At 38.4% G+C, this 24,064-nt stretch overlaps 2 protein-coding genes and 1 long non-coding RNA gene across 19 annotated transcripts in view; 1 reads left to right on the top strand and 2 right to left on the bottom strand.

Moving 5' to 3' along the window:
• Positions 1–24,064, bottom strand: part of IDUA (alpha-L-iduronidase) — a 46,532-nt gene that overhangs the window by 9,450 nt on the left and 13,018 nt on the right. Inside the window, exons 3-7 of the mRNA XM_064404829.1 lie at positions 4,660–4,742; positions 3,955–4,062; positions 3,220–3,315; positions 2,457–2,659; positions 1,844–2,023 (exon numbers count right to left, since the gene is read on the bottom strand). Of these exons, the coding sequence (XP_064260899.1) occupies positions 1,844–2,023; positions 2,457–2,659; positions 3,220–3,315; positions 3,955–4,062; positions 4,660–4,742 (670 nt within the window). The remainder of the gene's footprint in view (positions 1–1,843; positions 2,024–2,456; positions 2,660–3,219; positions 3,316–3,954; positions 4,063–4,659; positions 4,743–24,064) is intronic.
• The window catches only part of SLC26A1 (solute carrier family 26 member 1), a 36,140-nt gene that overhangs the window by 6,597 nt on the left and 5,479 nt on the right, over positions 1–24,064 (top strand). For 2 of the 17 annotated variants that reach the window (XM_064404813.1, XM_064404812.1), the window contains exons 3-7: positions 11,569–11,672; positions 14,492–14,574; positions 14,688–14,786; positions 16,561–16,634; positions 17,752–17,831. In XM_064404813.1, the coding sequence (XP_064260883.1) occupies positions 14,747–14,786; positions 16,561–16,634; positions 17,752–17,831 (194 nt within the window). In that variant the 5' untranslated portion in view covers positions 11,569–11,672; positions 14,492–14,574; positions 14,688–14,746. Of the gene's footprint in view, positions 1–11,568; positions 11,673–14,491; positions 14,575–14,687; positions 15,399–16,560; positions 16,635–17,751; positions 17,832–24,064 lie in introns of all 17 variants that reach the window. The other 15 variants (XM_064404811.1, XM_064404828.1, XM_064404820.1 and 12 more) reach the window with 14 other exon arrangements.
• LOC135290833 (uncharacterized) lies at positions 4,769–11,093 on the bottom strand. Its single transcript, XR_010353642.1, has 4 exons — positions 11,018–11,093; positions 9,232–10,497; positions 8,104–8,184; positions 4,769–5,380 (listed from the first exon to the last, which is right to left on the bottom strand). It is a non-coding gene; the product is annotated as an uncharacterized LOC135290833 (long non-coding RNA).

Here is a 24,064-nt window from a genome sequence, read left to right as displayed (position 1 = left end):
ATATATTAATCACTCTAAAATCTGAAGTACCTGCATAGTTTTGCAATAGTAAGTCTCTGAAATAATTAATACTAGAACTCTTCATAATGAACACATCTCCTTGTCTACTGCACTACAAAATAAGTCCCTCTGTCAGGATTTACCATCTGAATTAAATCTAAATGGTTCTCCAAATCTGGAGTTACTTTGTACCCACTACATCAGTATCAGTGAGCAGTGAGCTGGTCCTGGATTCTGTTTCTCAATTAGTAATTTTTCCCACTTGGTGCTAACTTGGAATTAATTCTCCTGGTCTTTCACTCGTTGCTATGCTGCTCTCCCAAAAAACACCAGGGTTCCCAAGTTCTCTGCTTATTAGATTGTGCCTGAATATCAGAATTAAGCAGAACTTCAGAAGGCTGACAAGTGAAGAGTCTCACAATTGTGTTGCTGAAGGAACAGTGCTTCAGCTTCTATACAACCAAGTGTTAATTTTCCACTGGATGTGTCTTTCTTTTGCCCTTCATACCACCACATCATTACAAAGATTGCTATTTTGTCTTGAAAACTCTCTGTGATGCAGTCAATGACTTGTTGCCTTAGTGAAGATGGCTTGTATATGCAGTCTCAGGGAACTGAGAACTGGGAGCCTTTGTCTCCTCAGGAGCAGCTGATAAGATGCATCTTCTTTCTGGGTGACATACATGCTCCTGTGTTTGGGAATTATTCCTTTGCACAGGAGCACTTGGACTGTACGTGCTGTTTTAGGTAGTGGGTATCAAAAGGACCAGGCCCGCAGTGGAAGTTATTGTTACGCAGGGGAACAGCTGAGCTCGCTCTGGGTCCAGGCTGCAATTACTGCAGAGGCAGGAATGTTGAGCACTCTCTTCTGTTTCTGCTTCTCTGGTCAACATCAGTAATCACTAGCAGTAATTAATAAGATCATGTGTGCAGCCAGTATCCCAAACCAAAGAATGGACCACGCTGAGAGCTCAATGCACTTTATCATACCTGATGTCTCTTGATGGGATAAAATTCTGAAGGAGCTGGGAAATAATTCTCACATATATGAAGTGACAGCCAGCAGTACTGACACCAGCGCAGTAGTACTACATGGAGAGGGCACGTGTGGGAGTAATCTTATCAGAGGGATCTCTTGCTTAGACTGCAACCCCTGGTGCGAGGACACGAGGCTTGACTCCATTTTGATCAGAAGGCTGATTTATTATGATATATATTATACTAAAATACTACATTACAGCTATACTAAAAGAACAGAGAGAAGAAGATCAGAAGGCTACAAAGACAAGAATAGAACAGGAATGAATAACAAAAATCCTGTGACTGCTCACAGCCTTGGCACAGGTGGCTGTGATTGGTCACTAATTGAAAACAATCCACATGGACCAATGGAAGATTCACCTGTGGCACTCCACAGCAGCAGATAGTTATTGTTTACATTTCTTTCCTGAGGCCCTCAGCTCCTCAGGATGGGAAAAATCCTAGCAGAGGCTTTTTCACTAAAAATCCTGGCAACAGGGATCTAACTGGGGGACTGTTGTATACATTCTGCAACTCAGTTCTCTAGCACTTCTCTGTCAAGTTCTCAGTTTGGTTCTGGGTTGGACTTTTTTTTTTTAAGGAAAGATGAAGAAAACTAAAATTAAATTAAATTTATAAAATAAATCAAGCTACTAAAACCAGACTATTCAGGGAAACACCCACTGTACCAGTAAGGAGATCTCCTTTTTTAGGATCTATTAGTCTGAGTAGCTGCTTAAAAATTAACTGCTAAGTCTACTTTTTCAACTGCAAAAACATATCAGGGGACACTACTGTGCCAAAACTACCAATGAACTATTACCTTTACAACCATAGCTGCATAGGTCACATCAGCTCGCCAGAGCTGTGGAATGGACCATCCAACCATTGGATCTGCTTCATCATTATATATGGCAACAGAAGAAAAACCTGGAAACAGCTTCTGAATTTGTTGAACTGCTTCTATTTCTTGTTGCAAGATGTAGAGAGAATTCCCATCTCCCTGCAACAATATTTCATATCTGCTTAGTGGTAATGAGAAAAAAGTGGTAAACATACAGACATAATTTAAAGTCATAAACATAAAACACATTCTGAAAACACATTCCTTGGTCACCAAGCTGCTGTAGACCAACGAAATTAGTATTTTTACCTCATCTACTACTGCATGTGCTACTTGCATGAGCTCCTCCTAGAATATAAAATGAAAAAGAAGTAGAAGAGTTGTTTCCCTTTGGGAATTAGGCAAAAACAAATTTGTTTTCAGTTAAAGTCTTGTAACTGAACATCTTCAAAATTTTGCAAGAATAGGTAGCTGTGCTTCCTGCTATAGGCTGGACATACATCATCATCATCAACTTTGTAAATCAGAACAAAACATAACTTTGATTGAACTTATTGAAAAAAATGGCTTTAAACTGAAATCTTGGACTAACCTTCTTATGGAGAGAGATGTAATCCAGCCTTACACCGGTCTCCCCTGTGAAGAAGTTGGTCCCATTGTAGCAATGACACAGAAGACTCCAACACATGGGTGACTTGGGTAAGGGATGGAAGGAATCCCCAGGCCCTCCAAATTTTAGAAAAGGACTGGCTGCTCTTAATCCTTCTGAACAAGCATCATAATAGTTGAGAAACCCTGAAGTCCAAGCAGACGGATATATCAAAGATGATAACTCAAAACAGAAACTGGATCTAAAACTACAAGGAGATATTATAACCCTGTTACTTGATTTATTTGCAAGGCCTCACAAACTGGGACTACCCTTTCCTATGCACTGACAACACAAGAAGACATCAAAACTTCAGCTGCCTTCACAAGGTTCTTCTAAAGGTCTTGTATGGGCATGTTCCCAAAGCAGGCAGCTTCAGTGAGGAGTTTTCCTCTTATTCCACTCTTCTCCCCCTTACTGCTACTAACTGTATTTTATATGCAATTAATGAACTGCATCTTCTTAGTATAACTCCTGTTTTGTTTTTTTTTTCTGTGCCACAACCCCTGATACCCAAATTGCGAATAAAGTGTAGCCACTAACATGACCTTAGCAAAACAGATTTGATGTACCTGCCACATTCCTTATCACTGCTGTCTACCTTACTTCTTTGTCAGTACAACTTGCACCTCACTGTCACCCCTCTGCTCACCCCATACACCTGTGTCACTTTACCACACTCAGCAGTGCTCCAAAACATGCTCACCTTTTACTGTCATAGACACATTGTCAAAGTCGTGGTGGTCTGGTTCATTCCATGTCTCAAAATTCCATTTAGCAACATGCTCCAATCCATACCTATCTGTAAGAGAGGCCTCATTTATCAGTGACCTGCATATCCAGACAATACTATCAATAAGTGACTTATACAGACAACACTATTAGTTCAGGCTGCAGGTGAGGCTCAGCACCCAGAACTATCACTAGATCACTTCCCTCATTTTTAATAATGAGGGAAATGTAATTTGTGAGATTAAAAATGATCTCTCATTTTTGATGAAATGCAGCAATATTTGAAAAAGATGAAAGGTGAGAGGAGGCAACTTACAGCTTTGGGATTAGGGCGCTCACCTACCCTTAATTCAGGTTGAGCCTTCTGCTTTATTAGAAATATTTGAAGCTGGCATACAAGAAGTGCTCAGGTTATCATGCTCCAGTGAAAGCTGGTAGATTACAACCACAACAATGTAACAAGGTTAAAAGTCAAGGCAGGCCAAATGTGCTACCCAAAACACTCTGTTCATTCTGGATGTTGGCCACAGATCAGTAAAAAGAGGGAATATTATCCCATGGTCTCCATGGTCTGTTCTGGCATGTTTGTTTTCTGATTTTGTGTTGAAATCCAAGGTCTTGAAACTGATCACAATACACAGACCTTTTTGAAGTCGATAAAAAGGATTACAACAGAACAAATAACAAGGCTTTTCTTTCTTTAACTTACCTATGTATCTCCTGGCCAGAACAGTAATTAAGTTTCTCCACTGTGCTACATGTTCTTTATCTTCAAAATCTAAAAAATATCCTGATGGGTTCCCCATTAATTCAAATCCTAAAAAAGACATATGAAATTGGTCTCCTTTTTTTGTGAATGCTATCTCATTTTTATTAATGAAGGGTTATCACATCATCTGAAACAAACTTGTTAATGAGGAAGCATCACTAAATGGGTTCTCTTTTCTGTTTTCACATGTTCCAACCAGAAATACTTCAGATTTGAGGTTGTTTACTTGTTACTTGTCAATGACTATAGTAGTCAAAGCTAGGAGTTGTTAACATAAATGCAGGGCTCAGAGGAAACTTGAAAAGTGGATGTTTGCATAAATTTATAGGAAGTTATACCTGGACTATCTGCTTCTCTGGCCCTTTTAGGTATATGTCAATGGGTACAATATTCTCTTCAAGAGATCTCATTTACAAATACAACCATCTGAAACTGCCTTTAAAGGCAATGAAAAACAAAAATTGTGTTGTCTTAATTGCTGTAATATCCTTTTTCTCACGCTGGGACATGATGTAAAGGAAAATCGGTAAATAATGAATCTTTTATCAAAACCAGCTTTGGAAAAGCTTTCTAAGAATATTCTAATGATTGTACAAGATGAACGAACAGATATACCAAGCTGTGGAAGCAGGGAGCTGCCCTTACCTGGAATCAGCTTATTTTCCCACAGCCAATCCATAAGGTTGTCCAGGGCAGTAAAATCGTAGTTAAGTTTGCCATTCACCACTCTGAAGAAAAAAGGCAATAAAACCACAAGTGTAAATATTATGGCAAAGATAGAACTTAGATTAGTAGATAATGAGTCAGATGGCTTCCTTCTCAAAATTTGCGTAAGACTTGGGTTCTTGGAATTGTACACAAACTTCCTTTCTCTAAAATAACAGGTGTTCACCATAAGCAAGTCATGTCTCTTGCCTAATCCATGCCCTTTACTGACTTCAGCAGCAATAGAAGCAATCTAATATACAGGTCTGCTTGCTGAATTCTGTTTTTTCACAGAATATTAAGATTTTTAACTCTCTGCTGAAGTAAAATTTACATAGATTTTCTTTTTTGGCTTAAGTTGTTTTTTCAGTTTTCATTGGATTACCCACTGCTAGGCCAGCTCTTTTCACACTGCCTCATATGCAGTCTTTCTTAAAGTACTCCTAATCTGCAGTATAGATATATATATATATAGATTACTTAGTAGCACTCCTTATGGAAGTGCTATATATCTATTAGGTCCAGATGAAAAATAACTTTCTATCTTTCAAAGAATGCTGAATTTATGCCCAAAATGTCTGTAATTTTTACTTCATTGTAAGCATCTGCTTAATATTTCTCCTGTACTTCCAGGATCTCAGGCAGCAGATCTTCCATCCAGCTTTGAATAAATGCATTCAAAAACTTAGCACCCTATGATGCATTCCCTTGTGTCAAGGAATCTTGAAGGAACACAGGTACCAAAATGTGGACATGCACATGGATGGGAACAGTAGAATTCTTTTATCCAGGGGATGAAAAATGGCATTTGCAATTTATATGTGATACACTAGAAGATTTGCTTTAAAATGCTGAAAGGATTTTCTTGCCTGTCATCCAGTAGAAATAAATACAAGGTACTATGCAGGTCAATTTCCCACAACTTCTGAACTTATGGCCTGATTTAACTGAAATCTGAAAGGGATGGAGAATTTTTGCCAGTATGAAGTGCCAAATAAGAATTTACAATGAACTTCTGTTGAGAACATTTTGTTAGTGTGACTTACTGCTGTTTCGCCCAAGAAACAGCCTTGGCCTGGTGGCCAAATTCTGGCCTCAGTATGACCTGAGCAAAAGGCGTTTTAAGCACCCTTGACATAAGTCCAGCCCCAGTCACACAGCGGCACTGCATGAAGCCTTGGCAACCCCTCTCAAGGCTGATTTCTCCAACCATGCTGGGGCAGTACAACTATTTTTTCTGGTACAGTGAAGCCTGACCACTTCTCCTGAAGTCTTGCCTGCTCTTTCCTAGGCACTTTGCTTGGGTGGAAAGCTATACAAGTAAACTACAGATGCAATGCTGCCGGTAAGATGGAAGGGAGAGAGACAATCACAGTTCTTGCAAAACATGACAAGCAAACAGGATTAAACATGAGAAGGGGGACATCAGCAGAGCTCTTAAATCATTGCTGGGTTCCGTGCTCAGAGTGACAAGTTGCTTCTTTCTGTACTTCTCCAAGCATTTCTGAGTCTCTTTAATGGAGGCCCTTTCTTCTGTGCTTCCTTGTCAAAGAAAGGTTTTAGTGAAGAATCTGTAAGAGCAGTTTCAAATTCTCAGAGAATTAAGAAGGGCTGACAGAACTGCCTAGTGAAAAAATAAGGGAATTGTGCCATATGAAGAGGACAAATCTCTGATCTAGATCTCAGGATCTAGAAGAGGAAGACAAGGCGGGCAAAGTAAGTGTAACATAGGCCATATCCACTATGCCACCTCCACATGTTATGTAACAAAGCACACAGTCTTAGCCCCAGCACGGTCACACTCTTTTCCCAAAGACCTGAAGCAGGTTTTTTCTTTTTAAAGCATGTCCCACCATGACAGAAACTGTCATGTATGCAGTCACTGAGGGGCTTAGGGTTCCTGCCCAAATCAAATGGTGCAGCTGTACAAGAAGCAAATAGCATAAAGAAATTTATTTGTTTTAGTAGACTTAAAAGTATTTTAAAAGTTACTGTTGAACTAAAGAATGGCCATTTGGAACCTGGGTGTTTTTTGCTTAGACAGAGGTTTTAAAAAAAAGTCCTATTTCAAAGTTCAAAGGCAATTTTTTTTTTTTTTGCTAAAACTAGTTCTGCTCCCTCAGATCCATTAACTATTTCCAGTTGTACCCTGTGTTCTATTGAATAATTTGCTTACATGCACACTTACAGTCAGTGTGCGTAAGAATTATTAACTACACTGTCTTGTAAAAAGTTAATAATGCCATACAGATAAACGCAAAGGAACTAGGGTCTTCCTGGCTTCAGTCTAAGGTCTACCCACCATTATTTGAAAATATAATCATAAATAAGCATATAAAATATAGCCATAAATAAAACCTTGTATTTGATGCCTGTACACTTAAGATCCCACGACATTTACATTTTTCTGACTGTACCAATTATGTAACACATTTAAAACAGGATGCCACTGCCAACCACGACTGAGTGACAGTACACAAGATCTTTTGTTATGCATGTAGGTGTAGAGGCACATCTTATGTTCTTTGGCTGACCTGTCACTTTATAAGAATCTCTTCTTCCCACCACGTGAACCAGACAATATGCTCTCATTAATAAAATGATTACTTGACTGACAGAATTGACACTTGCTCAGATTTTGATCTTATCCTTACCTATACTACATTCCTGATGTGAGATCGATGAATTATTTTACAGCACATAGAGTAGCCGCTAGAATCTGGGTTGCATGGTTGCCTGCCATGTAGTGACTGGAAGCCATACTGACTGTTGCACTTGAGGCACAGAAACTGGTACTATTTGCAAATGTTCTGCATGGACAACATTGGCTTAACTGCCAGGGCCTTGCCAGGAGTGCTCTGAAGACAATTTTAGGACACTGAAGACCAGATCACGTGACAAGGTAAATCCATGGCAGAGGATAAATCCATGGCCAAAGCTGTTCAAAACATCTTTTTACATCTAAACTGTTGGTGGAACATCATGTACCTATAATTGGGCTCTTGATTGCAAGCCCACAGAATTTCACGATCTACTTTTTGCCTGCTCCTCTTCGAATATTTCTGTCATTTTCTAGACACCACTGCCTTCATTTACAAGCACTCAGAAGGTTATGTACTTATAATTCCTTTTGAGGGCTTGCAAGACTACGGTTGTTCATTGTTTGCTGTCAGGTATTTTGAATGTCAAGCAGCAGTCACTGTCCTGTCTGTGGCTGGCTTTCAACTGTTCCTCAGCTGGGATTTTTCTGGGAAGCTTGCCAGATAGACTTTCTTCATCTTCAGTCATTATAAACAACTACACTAAAGCATATTTACTGGCATCCTGGCACCAATGCCCACAGAAGCACCAGGTCTGAGACTGCTATATTCCAGAGACTGTTACCTGCTGGCGAGGAACCTTTCCAGTCTGTATCATGGTCTTAGTTCCAGACTCATGAGCTGCCTCTTGGGAGCAACAATCATGCTGTGAACATGAAGAGCAGTGAGGAGTACAAAGGGGTGTCTGCTGGTTGTCACAAAATCTGGTTGCTCCCTTCCTAGGAAAGGTTTGCTTCCTGGGCAATACTTTGCTGAATCAAAGGTTACATGCCCATCTTAACTGCTTTCCACTACCTCTTATTACTGAAGTAAAGTTTTTTCAAGTATAGGGGGAAATTCTTTTCAGATGCATAGGTAGCACTAGACAGCTTGCCAGAGTGTTTTAAGATACTCATGCTTCTTATCCATGCCACTTTCAGCCCACTCTCATTCACAAACTCAATCCCTTGGGAGGGCAGAGGTAAGATAGCTTTAGCTGCTGGCACCTTGCATCACAGCCAGATCTGCTCCAGCTACCACAGCTGCAGATACTACTCCTTAGCCTACAGCTATTGCTTCCCTCCTGTGCCCAGCATCTGTTGCTTCTCTTCTGCCCTGCATTGATCCTGTCCAGGAACATAGTTACATGCCCTGGAAAACATGTGCACACACAGACATTGGACCAAATATCTTATCTAGAGAAAAGAGAGAACAAAAACCACATGCAGGGAGTGTTTCCATTCCAAGTGATCTTCAGTCAAGTACTGAATCTCTGATAACACGTCAAGCTAACTTTATCAGACTTTACTGACGTACTGAATTAAATCGCCTGGGACAGGAAGCCTTGTGGCTGACCCCTGTCAGTAGGTCACAGCTCGTTCAGGAACAAAAATGTACCATGCAGGGTAACCATCAACAGAGATACTCTATTGAAGAGAGCCTAGGATTAAGGATGGCTGGGAAATATCAATATACTAGAATAGCACTCATCCTCATCTCTGACATTCTCATTCAGCTAGTGTGGTCTCCCTTTCATGTTTCTGGTAAACACAGCTACCACACACACCAAAGCTGACATAATCTGGCTTGCTTTCATCAGTGTCTGAGAATAGCCTCTCTTTGGGCAGATTGGCCTTAGTGGCTGGCTAACTCCCACAGCAACACAGCCTGCTGACATCCTCATTGGGAGCTTCTGCTTGGAAAGATTGCTCACCTAGTTTCAAATGTAGTCAAGAAGCAGGGACAGAAAACTGGTACAAGGTGGTAGCAGAGGAGAGATGCAACTCACACCAGTAAATTTTTCAGCAGGCTGTTGGCCAACCTCACATTTGGAAGGAGTCACCTAAAAAACCCCGTTCTCCAATGAAGGTTTCCTGTGTTACAATCTTAGAGAAGCAACAGTGCAGTGTAAAAGACCACCTTGCTATGGCAGTATCTAGTACTTCTGCTGAGATAATGATCATATTACATACCATTATTCATTTGATAAAGATCCTTAGCTGTGTGCCAGACCAATTTGCCCACCCTTGCAAGGGGGTTCCTGCAAGCACTCTTGTCCAGTGTCCAGGTCCAGGATGTGGACCAATGGTAACACCATCACCATTGCTCTCAATGAATGTAAATATGCATGATAATTAAATTCCCCCTCTCAAGACTAAATGAAGTAAAAACAGCTCTTGAAGTAAGTGACTGCTATAAAGAGTGTCCATAGATACACTGTCCCAAAATATTGCTTGCCACCTTTCTAGAATCCATTATGTCATTTCATGGATCGTAAAACTCCAGAACACACAAGAGTGTCCATCTACCCTGGAAAGGACATTAGTGTCTAAAGTCAAGCTGTTCACTGCAAGCAAACAATAAACTTCCAAAGGTTCCCACAACAGTAACTGTTGGGGGAACAAACAACAGTAATCTATGCCATTTCAAATTCTTTCTACTACAAGGTGCCCCAGAAGGAATGGTCTTCAGAAGTACCTGTCCTGCTTTTAGCCAGAACATGCTGTTAAATGGACAAGGAAGCATGCAAGCTTAAGAGGAGAGCATCTACAAGATGAAGGTCAAAAGCTTTGGACAGAAAGTGTCAGCAAGTTTTTTTCAGAATGGAAACTTGCTGTCCTCCAAAGCGCCTCTTACAACACAAAAGGTTCCCACCTCCTTCGTTTTTGTAATTACTTTTGCAGCTATGAGGAATGAAATGAAGCCAGTTTAAAGGTCAGGTTTTTACAAAGACTTTGTTTGCTCCAAACCCACCAACTGTCTACATAAGCTTCTTGTTCTGCTGAGTACTTTAGAAACCTCTGGACCTTAAAAGCAGATCCTAAGGAACTGTGAGCTACTGAAATGTTACCTCAGAGTATGCAAAGGGCCGAATAACCCTCATTAACATTAACATTCACCTTTCCAGAGGCTGAATTCTCAGGAATTCTCTTCAGGTCTTGCCAGTGTCTTGCCAGTGTCAACCAAAAAATCTACCAGTCTGGTATTTCAGGTTTAAGTACAAGATCAACAACTAAGAAATCAGTAGACTCCTGGATTATTAATAAACAACACTTCCCCCTCCTGAATTGAGTGGAAACTAACAATATAGTACTCGTTCACACTAGAACTGCTTCCACCCTCTTCTTGTTCCACTTGCTCTCACTTCCCATGATCATTACAGGTAAATTGGCTCATGTTCACAAAATAACCATGATAACTTGATAGTTTTCAGGCTGACGAACACTGATTCTTCCTCCCTGTCGTCCCCAGACAAAACACAGCCTGTGTTTTTCACATGCCTTGCTGACTAAAAACCTAAAACAGAGGCTTCTTCAAAGGCCAGAGACTATCACACCCACACTAAATAACCTGTGTATTTCACCACTTCTGTGTCTATTTATTAACATTAATATTTTTCTGCGTTTGCTTCTCAGCTCTATCATTTGTGTAAGTGGGGTTTGAAAATCTTCTTGCTTTACAATTAAGGCACAGCCTCTGCAGAGAAGCACAATGCCCACCACTTCAGTCGGTGCTGGCCCACGCTTTGCACAATTCAGTCACCCTACAGCAGGAATGAGTCAGCCCAGCAGTAAGAGGAGGATGCATTACAAAATCACAGAGCCAGGCAGCATCCAGCCTCTGCTGATGTCACAGCTTGTCACAGTTAATCCATCCACACAACCAACCAGCGTGGAACATGCGCAAAAAGAAGGATGGGTATGAATCCCTGTGACTTAGGAATAAACCGCTTCAAAAATGGAGAATACATCAGCTGTTATTTACTGGAAATCACTGCCTCTTCTACAAGCCAGCCAAGAGGCTGTGCATTCAGCTGAATCTTTCTATTTTTTTAAAAATGTAAAAATAGAACTGACTTTGATTTATACAGCATCTTAATAAGCATCTCTGCTCTTTGAAATCAGCAGTGTTTGAGCTTCACCTTGCAAAGCAACTCACAAAATCCTTGCTGTGGTCTGGCTGAAATTCACAGGCACAGAATTGCAAGCAAACAATGGATGTTTTCAAGCTGATGCTAATCACGGTCTATGATTTTCCATTTCTTACTCAGCCTGCTTTTGTGAGCATAGTCTCAGTCCTTCTTTCAGCAGTGAGCGTGCTGTATGTGAGGGGAAGAGAGAGGCAGACAAAGCACCAACAGCTTCCTGTGCCGAGGTGAGTTAGCCTCGGAAAATATTGTTAAGACTGTTGTGTCTCTACTCCCCCCCCACACCCCTCTTTCCCTTTAAAACAAATTCCAGATGTAAAAAGGGAAACAGGCTGTAGAAGCAATTTAGGCAAAGGTATATGCTATTTTAGTATCTGACCTCTCTAGACATATGAACATAGCCAATAAGATCACTTAGACATGGACAATTCAGTGTCGTGAGACCCTGCGATCCCTCGTTCAGGTTTGCTATGTTTGCATTCATTTGCAAAGGGAGCTATTAAATAATAAGGTGAAATAGCAGAAAATGCTTTTCAGCTGATTCTTCACTACAAATTTAAAGGCTTTGCAAGTGACTGAAAGGTTCAGTCACTGTATGTGAGCTGACTGCTAGAGGATACCTTTCTGATTGAGTTTGATGTATGAAACTGATTGATTTCCTTCTGCATAATACTCTGCTACAAGTAAAATGTTCACTGTGGTTTGTAGCTGCCCTTGATGATCGAACTCCAAATAAAGTCACCTATAAGCAAAAGTTTTGAAATGAGGTGACAGGGAGACTAAATCAATAATGAAGACTAAAGATGGACGACGAAGAGAAAACATGACCAAATGCTAAAACTAGCTTACTTTAAGCACATAACTCCTTTTGGCACTGCCTGGGAAAGTTGTCACTGAACTTTTCTTCCCAGGCAGTGACAGAACAGTTCTCTGTATGCATCCAGCATTCTAATTCAAGTACACACAATACTGCACCTCCTGAAATCAACCTCCATGGTACATGTTTGACTTACCATTTTTGTTTCACAGTTCTGTTATTATCACCTCTTTATGTTCACATCTTTATTTGCTGTTTATGCTCCATCTATTATTTTGCTGCTAGCTGTACCAGGAAAAACAGTCCAAAAGTATGTGACTCCGTCTATATCACCGAAAATAGCTTATTTACTGTTGTGTAAATCATAACATTGAGAGGGAATTATTGCCCTCCTTGTTGCTAAATATGCAACAAGAACCAAGTTCAGCAATGCTTTACTTAGTGTGCTCTTACAAGCACTTTGCTTGCTGTATGCTTGCACATAATGTAATTGGACCTGAAATTTTGCAATAATGCACAATTTACTACTTTTACCAGGTATTTTAACTTTTTCCATTCTCAAAACTTTTTTCCACTTGTCAAGATGTGTACTAAGGAGCACGTAAATGGACAGACCAATAGTCTAAGAAAAGAAAAACATGGAGGTAAATACAGAAGGTGTGAAGATTTGCAGCTAGATTTCTCAGCTGATGTACTTCTTTTACATCTAAAATACAGACAGTCTGATAAAGTCCCACAGCTGCTGAATCTATTTTGCATATCAGATGTAGTTTCAGGTGTCTTTCTCTACCAATCCTTGATTCCCCATGTGCAACTTTATGTCTAACTTGAATATGTCACTTTTTTGCAAAATGATACCAAGTTTATTTTCTAACTTCCTAATGTTTAATAGCTCCTGACGGTAAAAAGGCACAATAAATATGCCTTCCATATCTTGTTCTTAATCGTGAAGAATTTTTGTGATGAGTGGTTTCTGAGTTCTACAGAACTGACAAACAACCACTAGAAGACAATCTGGAGAGTGCAGCTTTTTAAATGGCATGCCAGTGTCTGCTCTTCACTCTCAAATATAAAACATTAAATTAAATTTAATTAACATTAAAAACATTCTTACAATTAAGGCGGTAAAGCTAGGCAGTTGCATTTATAGATAGTTTTATATGTGATACAAACCTAAAAGTCTCTACAAACTGAGATCTGATAATTATATTTTGAACCTGGGTTTGGTATTACAATTTAGACTAGTGGTTTATTATTAAATACAGTATGGATAGCTCTTACGTTCCATGATCTTCATGTTCATGTATTACCCTTTTTCCTCCCCCATCCTGAAAAACTTCCACTAATATGAAAAATATCTCCTCTTTCAATATAAAGATGCATTACATTCTGTGTTTATGAAACATGAAAATTTACTTCACAATGCAGGAAGAAATAATCTGTTTTCTTTGCACCCAGAAATTGGTTTTCAATATCCACTTAAGATTACATACAATTTCAAGGAATGGGTGAACAAGCTTCAGAATTCCAGAGAGCATATCTTTGCTACATTATATTTGCCGCTATGGTATACAAATATCAGTAGTAATATTCATCTTCATCAATAAGCAGGCTTTGGTGCTACAGTCCTGGCTGTTTGGAGATGAAACAACAGGAGTTTTCCTTAGAAGGCAGGAAAGCTCAGACAATTTACACTCCATGTCAGCTGATATATGTCAATTCTTCCTATATGTAAGATTTATCAGCTAGACCCCCTTCACGATTTATTTCAACAAAAATGCTTTTTCAAAGGCCAAACCTCAATTAGTGACAATTGACAACTAAGCACTAAGTATAAGGACAGTTCAACATACCTCCTGCCCTAATCTCATTTAACATATTAAGAGTATTTTTTCATCTAACTAAAGTTAGTATATAAAACCGCTGAAAACTCCAGTTAAAAAGACTGTAAAAAGCTATATCCGGACTGCAATTCTATTTGAACTCCACACAGTGTAACCAGCTCTATTAAAGCAGAATAGCAGAGATGAGTAAGAGGTCAGAGGTTACCAGCTTCTGTAATGTAATGATTTAAAGTTTATCTTTTATCTGTGGTTACACTCTACAGGACAAAGATTTTTCAAGTGCTAGTGTTTATTTATATTATCTCACTGCAAACATTATGAGAGCAATACCCAATTGGAAAGGCCTGCACTATATCATGATAAAATTTCTAATCTATTCCTATAGAAAGCTGTGATCTTGAGGTACTGTGCTACTGGATGCTGATACGAGAACGTCTGTGGAACTACTGCAGCTACTTTGTGCCTTTGGTAAGTGCTACTCCATTGATTCTGTGTTTGTAGTGGGAAATATAAAGGGGCATGCATGCTGAATGACAGCCTTCCTCAATTTTGAATATACAAATCTGCATTGTATCTTGCAGATCTCAGTTTCTCCTGGAAACTGTGCAACAGTTTTTCATTTAACAAAAAAATCAGTAACATGACTCTCCACATATATACACCACTTTCAGCTGCACCAGGTACTTGTCACAGCTAGAAAAGGTATGTGGAATGCAGAGCATAGTGGATTGGAAGGGAGTGGATGCCTACTTTCAGTGCTCCCATCTTTCCTATCAAAATGCAACCAAATGTGTACTTTTTAGGCACATCACCTATTTGCTATGATATAAAGGTAAATTACAGAGCAATTGAGGCTTGAGACCATTTTAAACAATGCAGGCATTAGGCTTAAGAGTTTTTTTAATTAATTGAATTCCTGAACTTCCTACACTTGCACAGAAGGAAGAACATGCCTACTCCATTTGGACTACATACTTTTGAAGATTTGAAATTATTGACTGTGACCCAGTAAACAAACACTTTTAACTATGATTCTGAGATTAAATGTCTGTATGTGACTAATTTAGCATTAATTTTTTAACAGTTAGGTTACCGGATTTGAATTGTACGCAGCAATGCCATGAATTTTTCTGAGATCATCTGAAAATCCTCAAGTAAATGTGTTAACAACGTCAAATACATTTTATGTTTTTACATCATTTATTTCATAAATACTTTTGTTCAATTCTGCTTTTAACCCTTTACAGTTTTTTAGGCAACTGAAACTGTGCATCAGTTCATAAGGATAAATAGTAAGTCATACAAACAAAAATCATCTGTAAACTCAAAATTAATGGTCAATGTTTGTCATTCTTTTCTACTGTCGTTTCTATTCTTAGAGATAGGTGTTTCACAGCAGTACCTCTTTTGGCTGTTTTGGCCAGACACCACTGTTTCACTACTCAGCAGCTGACAAGGAAAGACAGCACTTTTAGAACTGAGTGTTAGTGTCAGTGGAATTCAACCAGGATGGCGGGACCAGCCCACTCAAAATTATTGCTGGACTGAAGCCTTGATGAATGACTTCATGTAATGGAGTATGAACCCTCATCTCCACAATCCATTAATGAACCTTCTGCTGTCAGTATTTTTGTAGGTTAAGTAAAACTTGTTCATCATAAAACTCAGTTCTGTCAAAACTATATAGTTTTCAAAATTTATACAGATAGAATGAGAGATTGCTTTATTTTGTCAATTTTTTCCCATGTGGAACTGTCCTGTCCAGAGATCTTCAGCCTCATTGGCACTGTACTGCACCAAAAAAAATGTTCAGAATTAGTATTTGAAGTTTCTTTTTTAGATTTCAAAAAGTGCTATTTTTAGGCTAGCTTGAGGCTATATACCAAATATATATATATATATATATAACATATATATATATATATATTTGGTATATATATATAACAACCTTTATATGGAAGGGGTCAAGTGATAATGATACAATAATATCCTCCTTTCTCTTAGGAGCTTGATATTGGGAAAAGTGCTGTTGGAGAGAAATGCAGAGGGGTCTCTGTCAAAAAAAATGCTAAATGGGCAAACCCCCATTATTCTGAAAATTCCAAGACTGTAAATACCAGAAGTTACAGAATGTCCAAATATTGGACAGGAGTTGAAAAGGAGAAAAAATTTATTTAGGTACTGAAGCAGATGGTACACACATTTTGGGAGGTCACCAGACATGATAACTCTTGGTTCTAAGATTTAGGTAGTAAAATGGACAAAATGATGAATTTGAGAAACTTGAGTTTAAGTCATTTTATTTTTAATGAAGAAATACCTCAAGGCTATAATTAAATTAACAGAAGCAGTGAAATCTTCTATTCTGTAGAGCACAAAACAAAAGAAACACACTATCTTTGTGATCAGCATGCAAAATTCATAAGGTGTACTACTGCATCCCCTTTTTTCTAGGAGGTACTTTAGCAAAGGGAATAGAAGTGGTTGACAAGATCTTCCACAACAAAGAAGTAAGCAACAGGCTTTTGGTAAGAGAGAAATTACCTTCTTTAGATTTTGGATTTAGAACGTCACAACTACTACCACTAAGCTCCTGGTTGTAGCTAGTTTTAAGAATCCATGACCAGTTTAACATCACAGAAGTTCTATTTCTACTCCTCCCTTGCCTAAGTTTTGACTTTTCATTTACATAATTTTTATGTTTCCTTCTTACTTCTAAAGAGCAGCAAACAACTTTTTGCACAGGGATAAAAGACAATGTTGAAACCTGGCCCTCTCTAGCCATGCTTGTATGCCAACAACACAGTCTTTTTGTGACCTTTCAACTCCCGTCTCAGATACTGCATGCCAGCTCGTCTTCTTGCTTGGCTGAGAAATAGACACATCTGCTCATCCCTTAGCTTGTAGGCCAGCTGAATACAGTCCCTACGGGTCATGGCCTTGTGCCCAACCTGTTAATCCACACTGCTCAGTAACCATTAAACATTACCAATCACCTTTGTCAAGGGGAGGAGATGGATGTTTATTTATCACTTGGATAGGTCTGCACTTACACAAAGATCTAAGATAACTGAGAGGGAACTTGGTCATTTATACACCTCACAAGAATGAAGTAGACTTTCAACAGAAGTCTATCTTTGTCCTTCTGATCTGCCTACATTATGAAGTCTTCGGTTTACACAGAAGCAAAAAATATTGTGATCTGAATGTGCTGACATATAGAAAAAGAACTCTGACCTCCAGTTCTCCCATCCTATGCACTGAGCAGAACAGGACATATTCCAGCCTGCAAAGGACACAAATCTCAAGCAAGACGGAAGTTCTATTCATATACCTTGAACATCTAAAATCAAAAGCTAATGCTACATGAGGATGCATAAACCAGATCAAATCTCAGAGGAGAAGCAGCTTCAAAGGTCAGAGATGTGCTAGCCTGAACTCAGCACAATTTTTGGATCAGTGCTAGTTAATTAATAATCTTATGCATTATTTAAACTCAAATCCTCACCTAGCGATACATATATATCCAGCTTTACAAAGTGATACAAGTGACAACACACTACCAAACACCAAGCTCAAGATTCCATAACAACCCATTCTTACATTAAGGAATATTTAGCTAATAATTTTCATTTATGCAAATAGAGCGATGTCTGGCTGACGACTTCCATTCATTCCAACGTGCAAAAACAGAGCTGGTACATTCCTGTCAAAAAGCTATCCAGGTAAGAGATTGTCTCCCTTCCAGTGCCTCTGAATTCAGGTTAATTTGTTCTTTGCCTGTTTTCAAAGGTGCAAAACTGCCTCTTTTCACTTACTTTACTTGTGCTGTTGGTGGTTTTTTTTTGTTTATTATTATGTTGTTGTTCATAAATATTGCTTATAAGGTAGACACTGGGCAAAAGTTTGTAAAGCATACAGTCAGCTGTAAATGGTACAGCAATTATTTTTCCTGCAACTCTCATCCAAGAGTTCAACCATTTGGTTAGTTTTTATTCTATTTTAAGAAAATTGTGTATACTAGGCTTATCTTTGTTTCTCAAAGTACTGCATTGATATTGAAACTGAGAGCATTTTCTTAGTGCTTAAGTACAAAAAAAGTGTTTCCAAAACGCTGTCCTTATTGCATGTAGCAAACATAAGATGCCACAGAAAATAACAGGAAAAACCATGAGAATGGACTATCAACTTGGTTTTCTCTGTGACAGCTTAGTACGGCTAAACAATATCCAGCAAAACTACAGGACAGAACACAGAGCTTAGTATTTAACTTCAAGAATGATGACCAGGATCTTGAAAAGCCATCTTGAAAGACTTTTTTTTTTATTTTTAAATAACAGACTTTCACTTTGAAACAGCTACTTTCCCAAAAGCAAGAAATCTGATTTTTAGGAATGTTTTTTGAATCCACAGGAAATGCCTTTTTAGTGATCCTGTCCTAAGACTCTCCAGAAGAATAATGCTGTCTTGCCTTCAAGAGCATATCAATAGTTAGATCAGCATTTTCTGGAATCCTTGCACAAAAACTCTCTCTGCAGAATGAGTGAAACTACTTGACCATGTATCTGCATGTATGATCATTCCCAGAGATGGGCCAGACTTAAAAACAGGTGCTGGCTGACTGCATGAGTTCCACTGCAGCCTTTTTCATCAGCTCTGGGATTGTTACCTGTCAGTGGCTGTCACCATACTCACTGAGATATGAAACTGAGAATTCTTGGGAAAACAAGACTTGAATCACAGCTGCTGGTGAATGCAGGCATTTAACAAAGACTTGCCTGAAAAACCCTAAACCAATTTACAGTTGAAAATAAAAAATTTGAATTGGAGATTTTAATTAGAAATACACAAATCTGAAAGACTCTCAGAATAAATCTCTCCTTAGTATAGCAGTTTAATTCGTAGAGAATATGATCTGGCTTTCCTGACTTGTAGAGACCACTGAGCTGGAATGCTATTTCCTCTTTCACATTTAAATTAGTGTAACATTGAAACTCAACACAAAAATGCTTTGAAGCAATAATATTTTACCCCTATATAGTGAAAAAACAAACCAAACCTAACAAGTTTCATATGATTTTTCTACAAGGCATTGCCATGTTCTGTGCCTGTAGTCTGACAGTTTGCTGGGTCAGTCCATAAATAAATGGTTTTGGCTGCTGGCTCCTAGCTTAAGTTTGCTTCCAAGTACATCTTAGCTCTAAAGATGAAAATACAATAGCTAACGTAAGGCAGAGAGAAACATTACTCTCACTTGTTCTGTTTTAGTACCTGATGACTTCTAAAACTTTCAGGTTATGCTGACATATCTAAGCAACCCTGTAGAACAAAAGATTAATAAATCAAAGCAATAGGTGCTAAAGCCGTAGTGTCTTGTATTATATGCAGCTCAGCAGACTTTATTTCAGACGAGTCAGTTCTCACAAACTAAATCTATTCCTCACATCTGTTCAAAAATGTCCAAAGCACCAATTGCTGGCTTAGGTTTTTATGTCACCATAAAGGGTCAAAGTGCACTGGGACATAGTTTCTAGGTGCCTTCCTCTGAAAAAAAAATCCTGTTTGCAAGAATAACACACCCCTGTACATTTAATCAATGCAACATAAATGAGCCTAACCAAGGAGCTTTTTCAGAATTGTGTCATTGCTCAAAACCAGAACAGTAATGTAATCATAGCCATTAGAGCCAAGAAAGATTTCTATGAGAGAGAAAAGGTTTCTGATATGAACGATAAGCAACATGAACAACTCAACACCTGTGTTTCCTATCAAATGTTTAACTAGACTGAAGTCTCTCATGTTTTTCAGTGAGTTATGCAACAAATAAATACAAAACCCACCCTAACCACATTCGTTTTTAGTGGATTTTTTATAGCTCAAACATGGAGAAAACAGTAAACATCACTTGGCTTAAACTCTTTAAATGGCTCTATCCTCACACTTGAAATCACTATTTCAGCAAGTGAACAATTATACTATAGAGCTGTGATACCATCTGACTTCTGTTCTAAAGAAAGCATTTAAAATATCTCAACACAGGGAGACAGGCTCACCCTTGCTACTCCCTCCTGGGCTTTACAGAGACACAGCTTCAGATTTTTTGGTGGACAATCCAGGATGGGGAAGCAAAAGGATGCAAAATAATGAAGTTTTTAGGGGTTGTGCTGTTTCCCAAAGAACAACTTATCCATTCAGAACGGTTATATATGTAGCAGGAGAAACTGCCTGCCAAAGAAGCTGCAAAGAAAAATCCCACATGAACATACTGTGATGAATGTTTCTTCCCCTGCAGAGAGATTTTGTCAGGTTACAGGTGTGATGAAAAGACAGGAAGAAAGATGGGACTAAGGCCAGTTAGAAAGTCAGCAGTTTGTCTTGAATGGTTCTTTCCCTTGTTTCTCTTTTTCACAAAATAAATTGAGTCAATCAATGCATTTAACCTGAAAGAATGAGTGGTTCAGACAAGGCTCTGCTCAATTGCTTCTCTCATATGGTCAAGGGAAACTTGAAAAAACTTCACTGTGAAGATTCCAAACATAAAAGTACAATTCAAAATAACCAAGACTACTTTCTGTTGTAATTATATGAATGTTACACATACACATGAATGTGCACACAAGTCAACTTTCACTTGTTTAAACAGTTGTTCCAATTCTGAAGTGCAAAGAACTAAGATGTTTTATGCTATGTGCTGTTTCATCTGTGCAGCCCTGTTAAGAACAGCTCTTTCAGCAAATGATGACTTGAAAAAATGCAACATTATGTTCTGTGGAGCTCTGGAGGAAGAAAGGGAGGAATACTGGGTTTCCACTTCATAGTGTAGCCTAAGCTGAAAATGGGTCATTGGGTGAACAGTAAAGGAATCCACTTACTGACCTGCCCTAGGGCTCATGCATTCTGCTCAAGTACTACCACTTTGGGAGAATGGTGTTGGATCTCAGTGCCAGAATTAGAAGGCTGGAGTCTGCTCATGTGCACAACAGTTCTCCTCTCCTCCATTCTGTCTTTGGAGATGGCAAGAACATTGGAAGCTGTAAGCTCTGCTAGGCTGCATAAATGCACAAGGTATAGCACACATATGTGGTGGAATCCCACTTCCTCCAGGTATCACAGCCTGGCTATTATTCAATTACACAGCTGAAAAAATGGGTTGCTGATAACAATGCTCCTGCCCTTATTTGGTGTGGCTTTACTGCATTCCAAAAAGCAACAAGGAAACTTTAAACATTAACAGTTTCTGGATACAAATCTAGGTTGAGACCTGACTGCTTAACAGCTACCACATTCATTCGACATGGAATCTGAAAGCATATAGAGCAGAATAAACAGTTACTTCCAGGAAGAAAACCTTTATTTTCAGGAAAAAAAAAATGAAGAAAATTACTTACTGTCAGCTTGAACCCAGAAGATACACAGTTTACTTTACTACCTTTTTTTTTTTTTTGGCTGGTGGGGGAGGCTTGGTTGTTTTTTACAAAAAGCTATTATTTAATAGATTTCCAAAGAAATTATGTGCAAATTATCTTATGTAATAAAAATCACTTTTATCCCTCAAGGGATAAAACAATACACACATCTGAATTGTAATGTGTTTTTTTTGTAAATACCAAATTACTTCCAGGTAAATTGTATGAGATTAGAGAGAGGCAGACAGCAACTATTCAATTAAATATATGAGCCTAGTGTACAGAAGCTGATGCAATCTTTTTAATGTAGCCTATAAAAAGCACTCATTGGATATTGAACTGCCCACTAGCTTTTAAGTATGTCCAGCAAGGGCACAACAGTTATTTCCTGACTGGATGAATTCACTTGGCTGTAAGAAGTGAGTAGCATTTAAATAAGGACTTGCTGTCCTGATGCACAAGCCTCTCATTCTCCAAATTAATTTAGGTAAGACAGGAAGTATTGGGATTTTGCCTTTTAAAAATGAGTGCCTTTATTACACTTGCTAGCATTCTGTATATGTTAACTTTATTCATATGCTCATAAGTACTTCACCTGGTGTTGCAACTTCATTTATCTTTTCTGTCACCTTTACATTCTAACAAAGACTAGATCCAAACTATTTTCCTGTCCAAGCAGATCTTGCCTAGCATAACTGTGCAGTACATTAGAGTTTAAAGTAGACTTAGCAGTGATAAAGAATGGACATGGATCTTTATAAGTAATTATATTAAATTGTAATTAGTGTTCCCTTATGATGGAAATAAGCCTTACTGACAAAGATAAAAAAATGTATACAATGGGAGCTAAAATGGATTTATGTAGTTGGGATGGATAAAACTCTGCTAATTTTTAAATGCATGTTTACACTACTATGCAGGTTCTTTTCAACTTGGACAATCAGTCCACACATTTCTAGCAAGAATCTCTACTCTGCCTTTTACCAAGTTATAAATCACCTATAACACCTGAACATCCTGCTTTGAATTGTGGTTAAACTTTGCCTTAGAAATTAGAAAAGCCTTAGAAATCATGCTGTATCACTTATCTGTATGCTGTATCATAATACCTGGGAACTTGTTTAAAATTTCTACTCCAGTGACAGATATATAATAATCTTCTTATTATTTTCAATCTGGTGGCAAAACATTATTATTAAAATCTTGAAAACTATTTCTAAGCAGGGTAGACAAAAGACTTTCTAATAAGTCACTCTCAGTTTGGACTGCTCCAGGACAAAAGCCTACAGGCTATTGATAATCTGTACTTTTGCTTTTCAATTATGTTTCCAGTTGGATTCATTAACACTTTTTCTAAATTCAGAATTCTACACCTCAACAGGCTGTTACCTAACATCTACAAATGAAAATGTTCTTCTTAACAACAAAAAAACCCCAGGAAATTTGCAGAGAATTCTGTCAGCTGCATCTAAACTGTGTACTAATTGTTTAAACCATTAAAATTTATCAACAGAACACTGTGCCAGTAAGTTTACTTCAAGTTTTATGAAACTGATGGGTACAGAGTCTGTCGCTAAACACTGAAAGAGGAAAGAAACAGCTTTCACTTGTAAGTGAAGACAAGCTTTGACACTATGGCAATGTCACTCCTGGCACCAAACAGGATGCAGAGATCCTGGCTATTAATGACACTGTCAGAAGCTGAGCCTAGAAAAGGTCTGCTTTCCTAAAAATTCTGCATATTGTTGTATTAGCACATACTATCTTCATCTAGATCAGTATGAGTCACTCCTTATTTCCCACTACTCTTACATAGGCATCCTCACACAGAAGTCTCTTCTTTCTCTCTACTGATAACCAGAAAAGATTTGCCAATTGGCATAGCTTGTTTAACATTTTCCATCTGTGTGCTCTTATTTTATTTTTTTAGCTATGTAAGTTAGGACACTTGCATGTTTTGCCTCTTAGTATGTTCCTACCTACCCCAAAACTACTTATGAATGCACTATGCTAATTTCAATTTAATTTGACAATTGAATAAAAATGCAGAAATCGAGTTTGATGAAAACAGTTGTGTCCACTGAGGCAAGAGACATCAAAAGCACTCCATCAGGGGAATACAAATCATCCCAGCCATAACATACTAGAAAACAATCAGGAGAACCATAGGAAACACTGCTGCGCTTGTTCTGCTGTACACATAATTATTTGCTGTATCATTATTGGCAGAACCAAGTTGGGTAACCATGGGCTTAAACCTGAAAATAATAACAGGCAGCACTCTTCCAACATGGTAACATCATGGTGCTTGGTCTGTATGTTGCCAATATGGTGGTATCTGTGAGGAGCCATTTACTACCAGAAGTTGCACATGTAGCAGCTACAAAGAGTCTATCAATTGTTTGTGTACATATCTTTTATGTAAGACTAAACTGTTGCTCTCCAGAAAACTTTGCTTTACAGGTCCTACCAGCAACATTTTTCTCCTCTGCATTGATGACAACTGCCATGACAGATCATTATACCCCATGAGAGTTACTAATCAATGATTA

Source organism: Passer domesticus, chromosome Z, assembly GCF_036417665.1.
Source record: "Passer domesticus isolate bPasDom1 chromosome Z, bPasDom1.hap1, whole genome shotgun sequence".
Taxonomy (NCBI): Eukaryota; Metazoa; Chordata; class Aves; order Passeriformes; family Passeridae; genus Passer; species Passer domesticus.
This window is presented reverse-complemented; position numbering and strand designations above follow the sequence as displayed.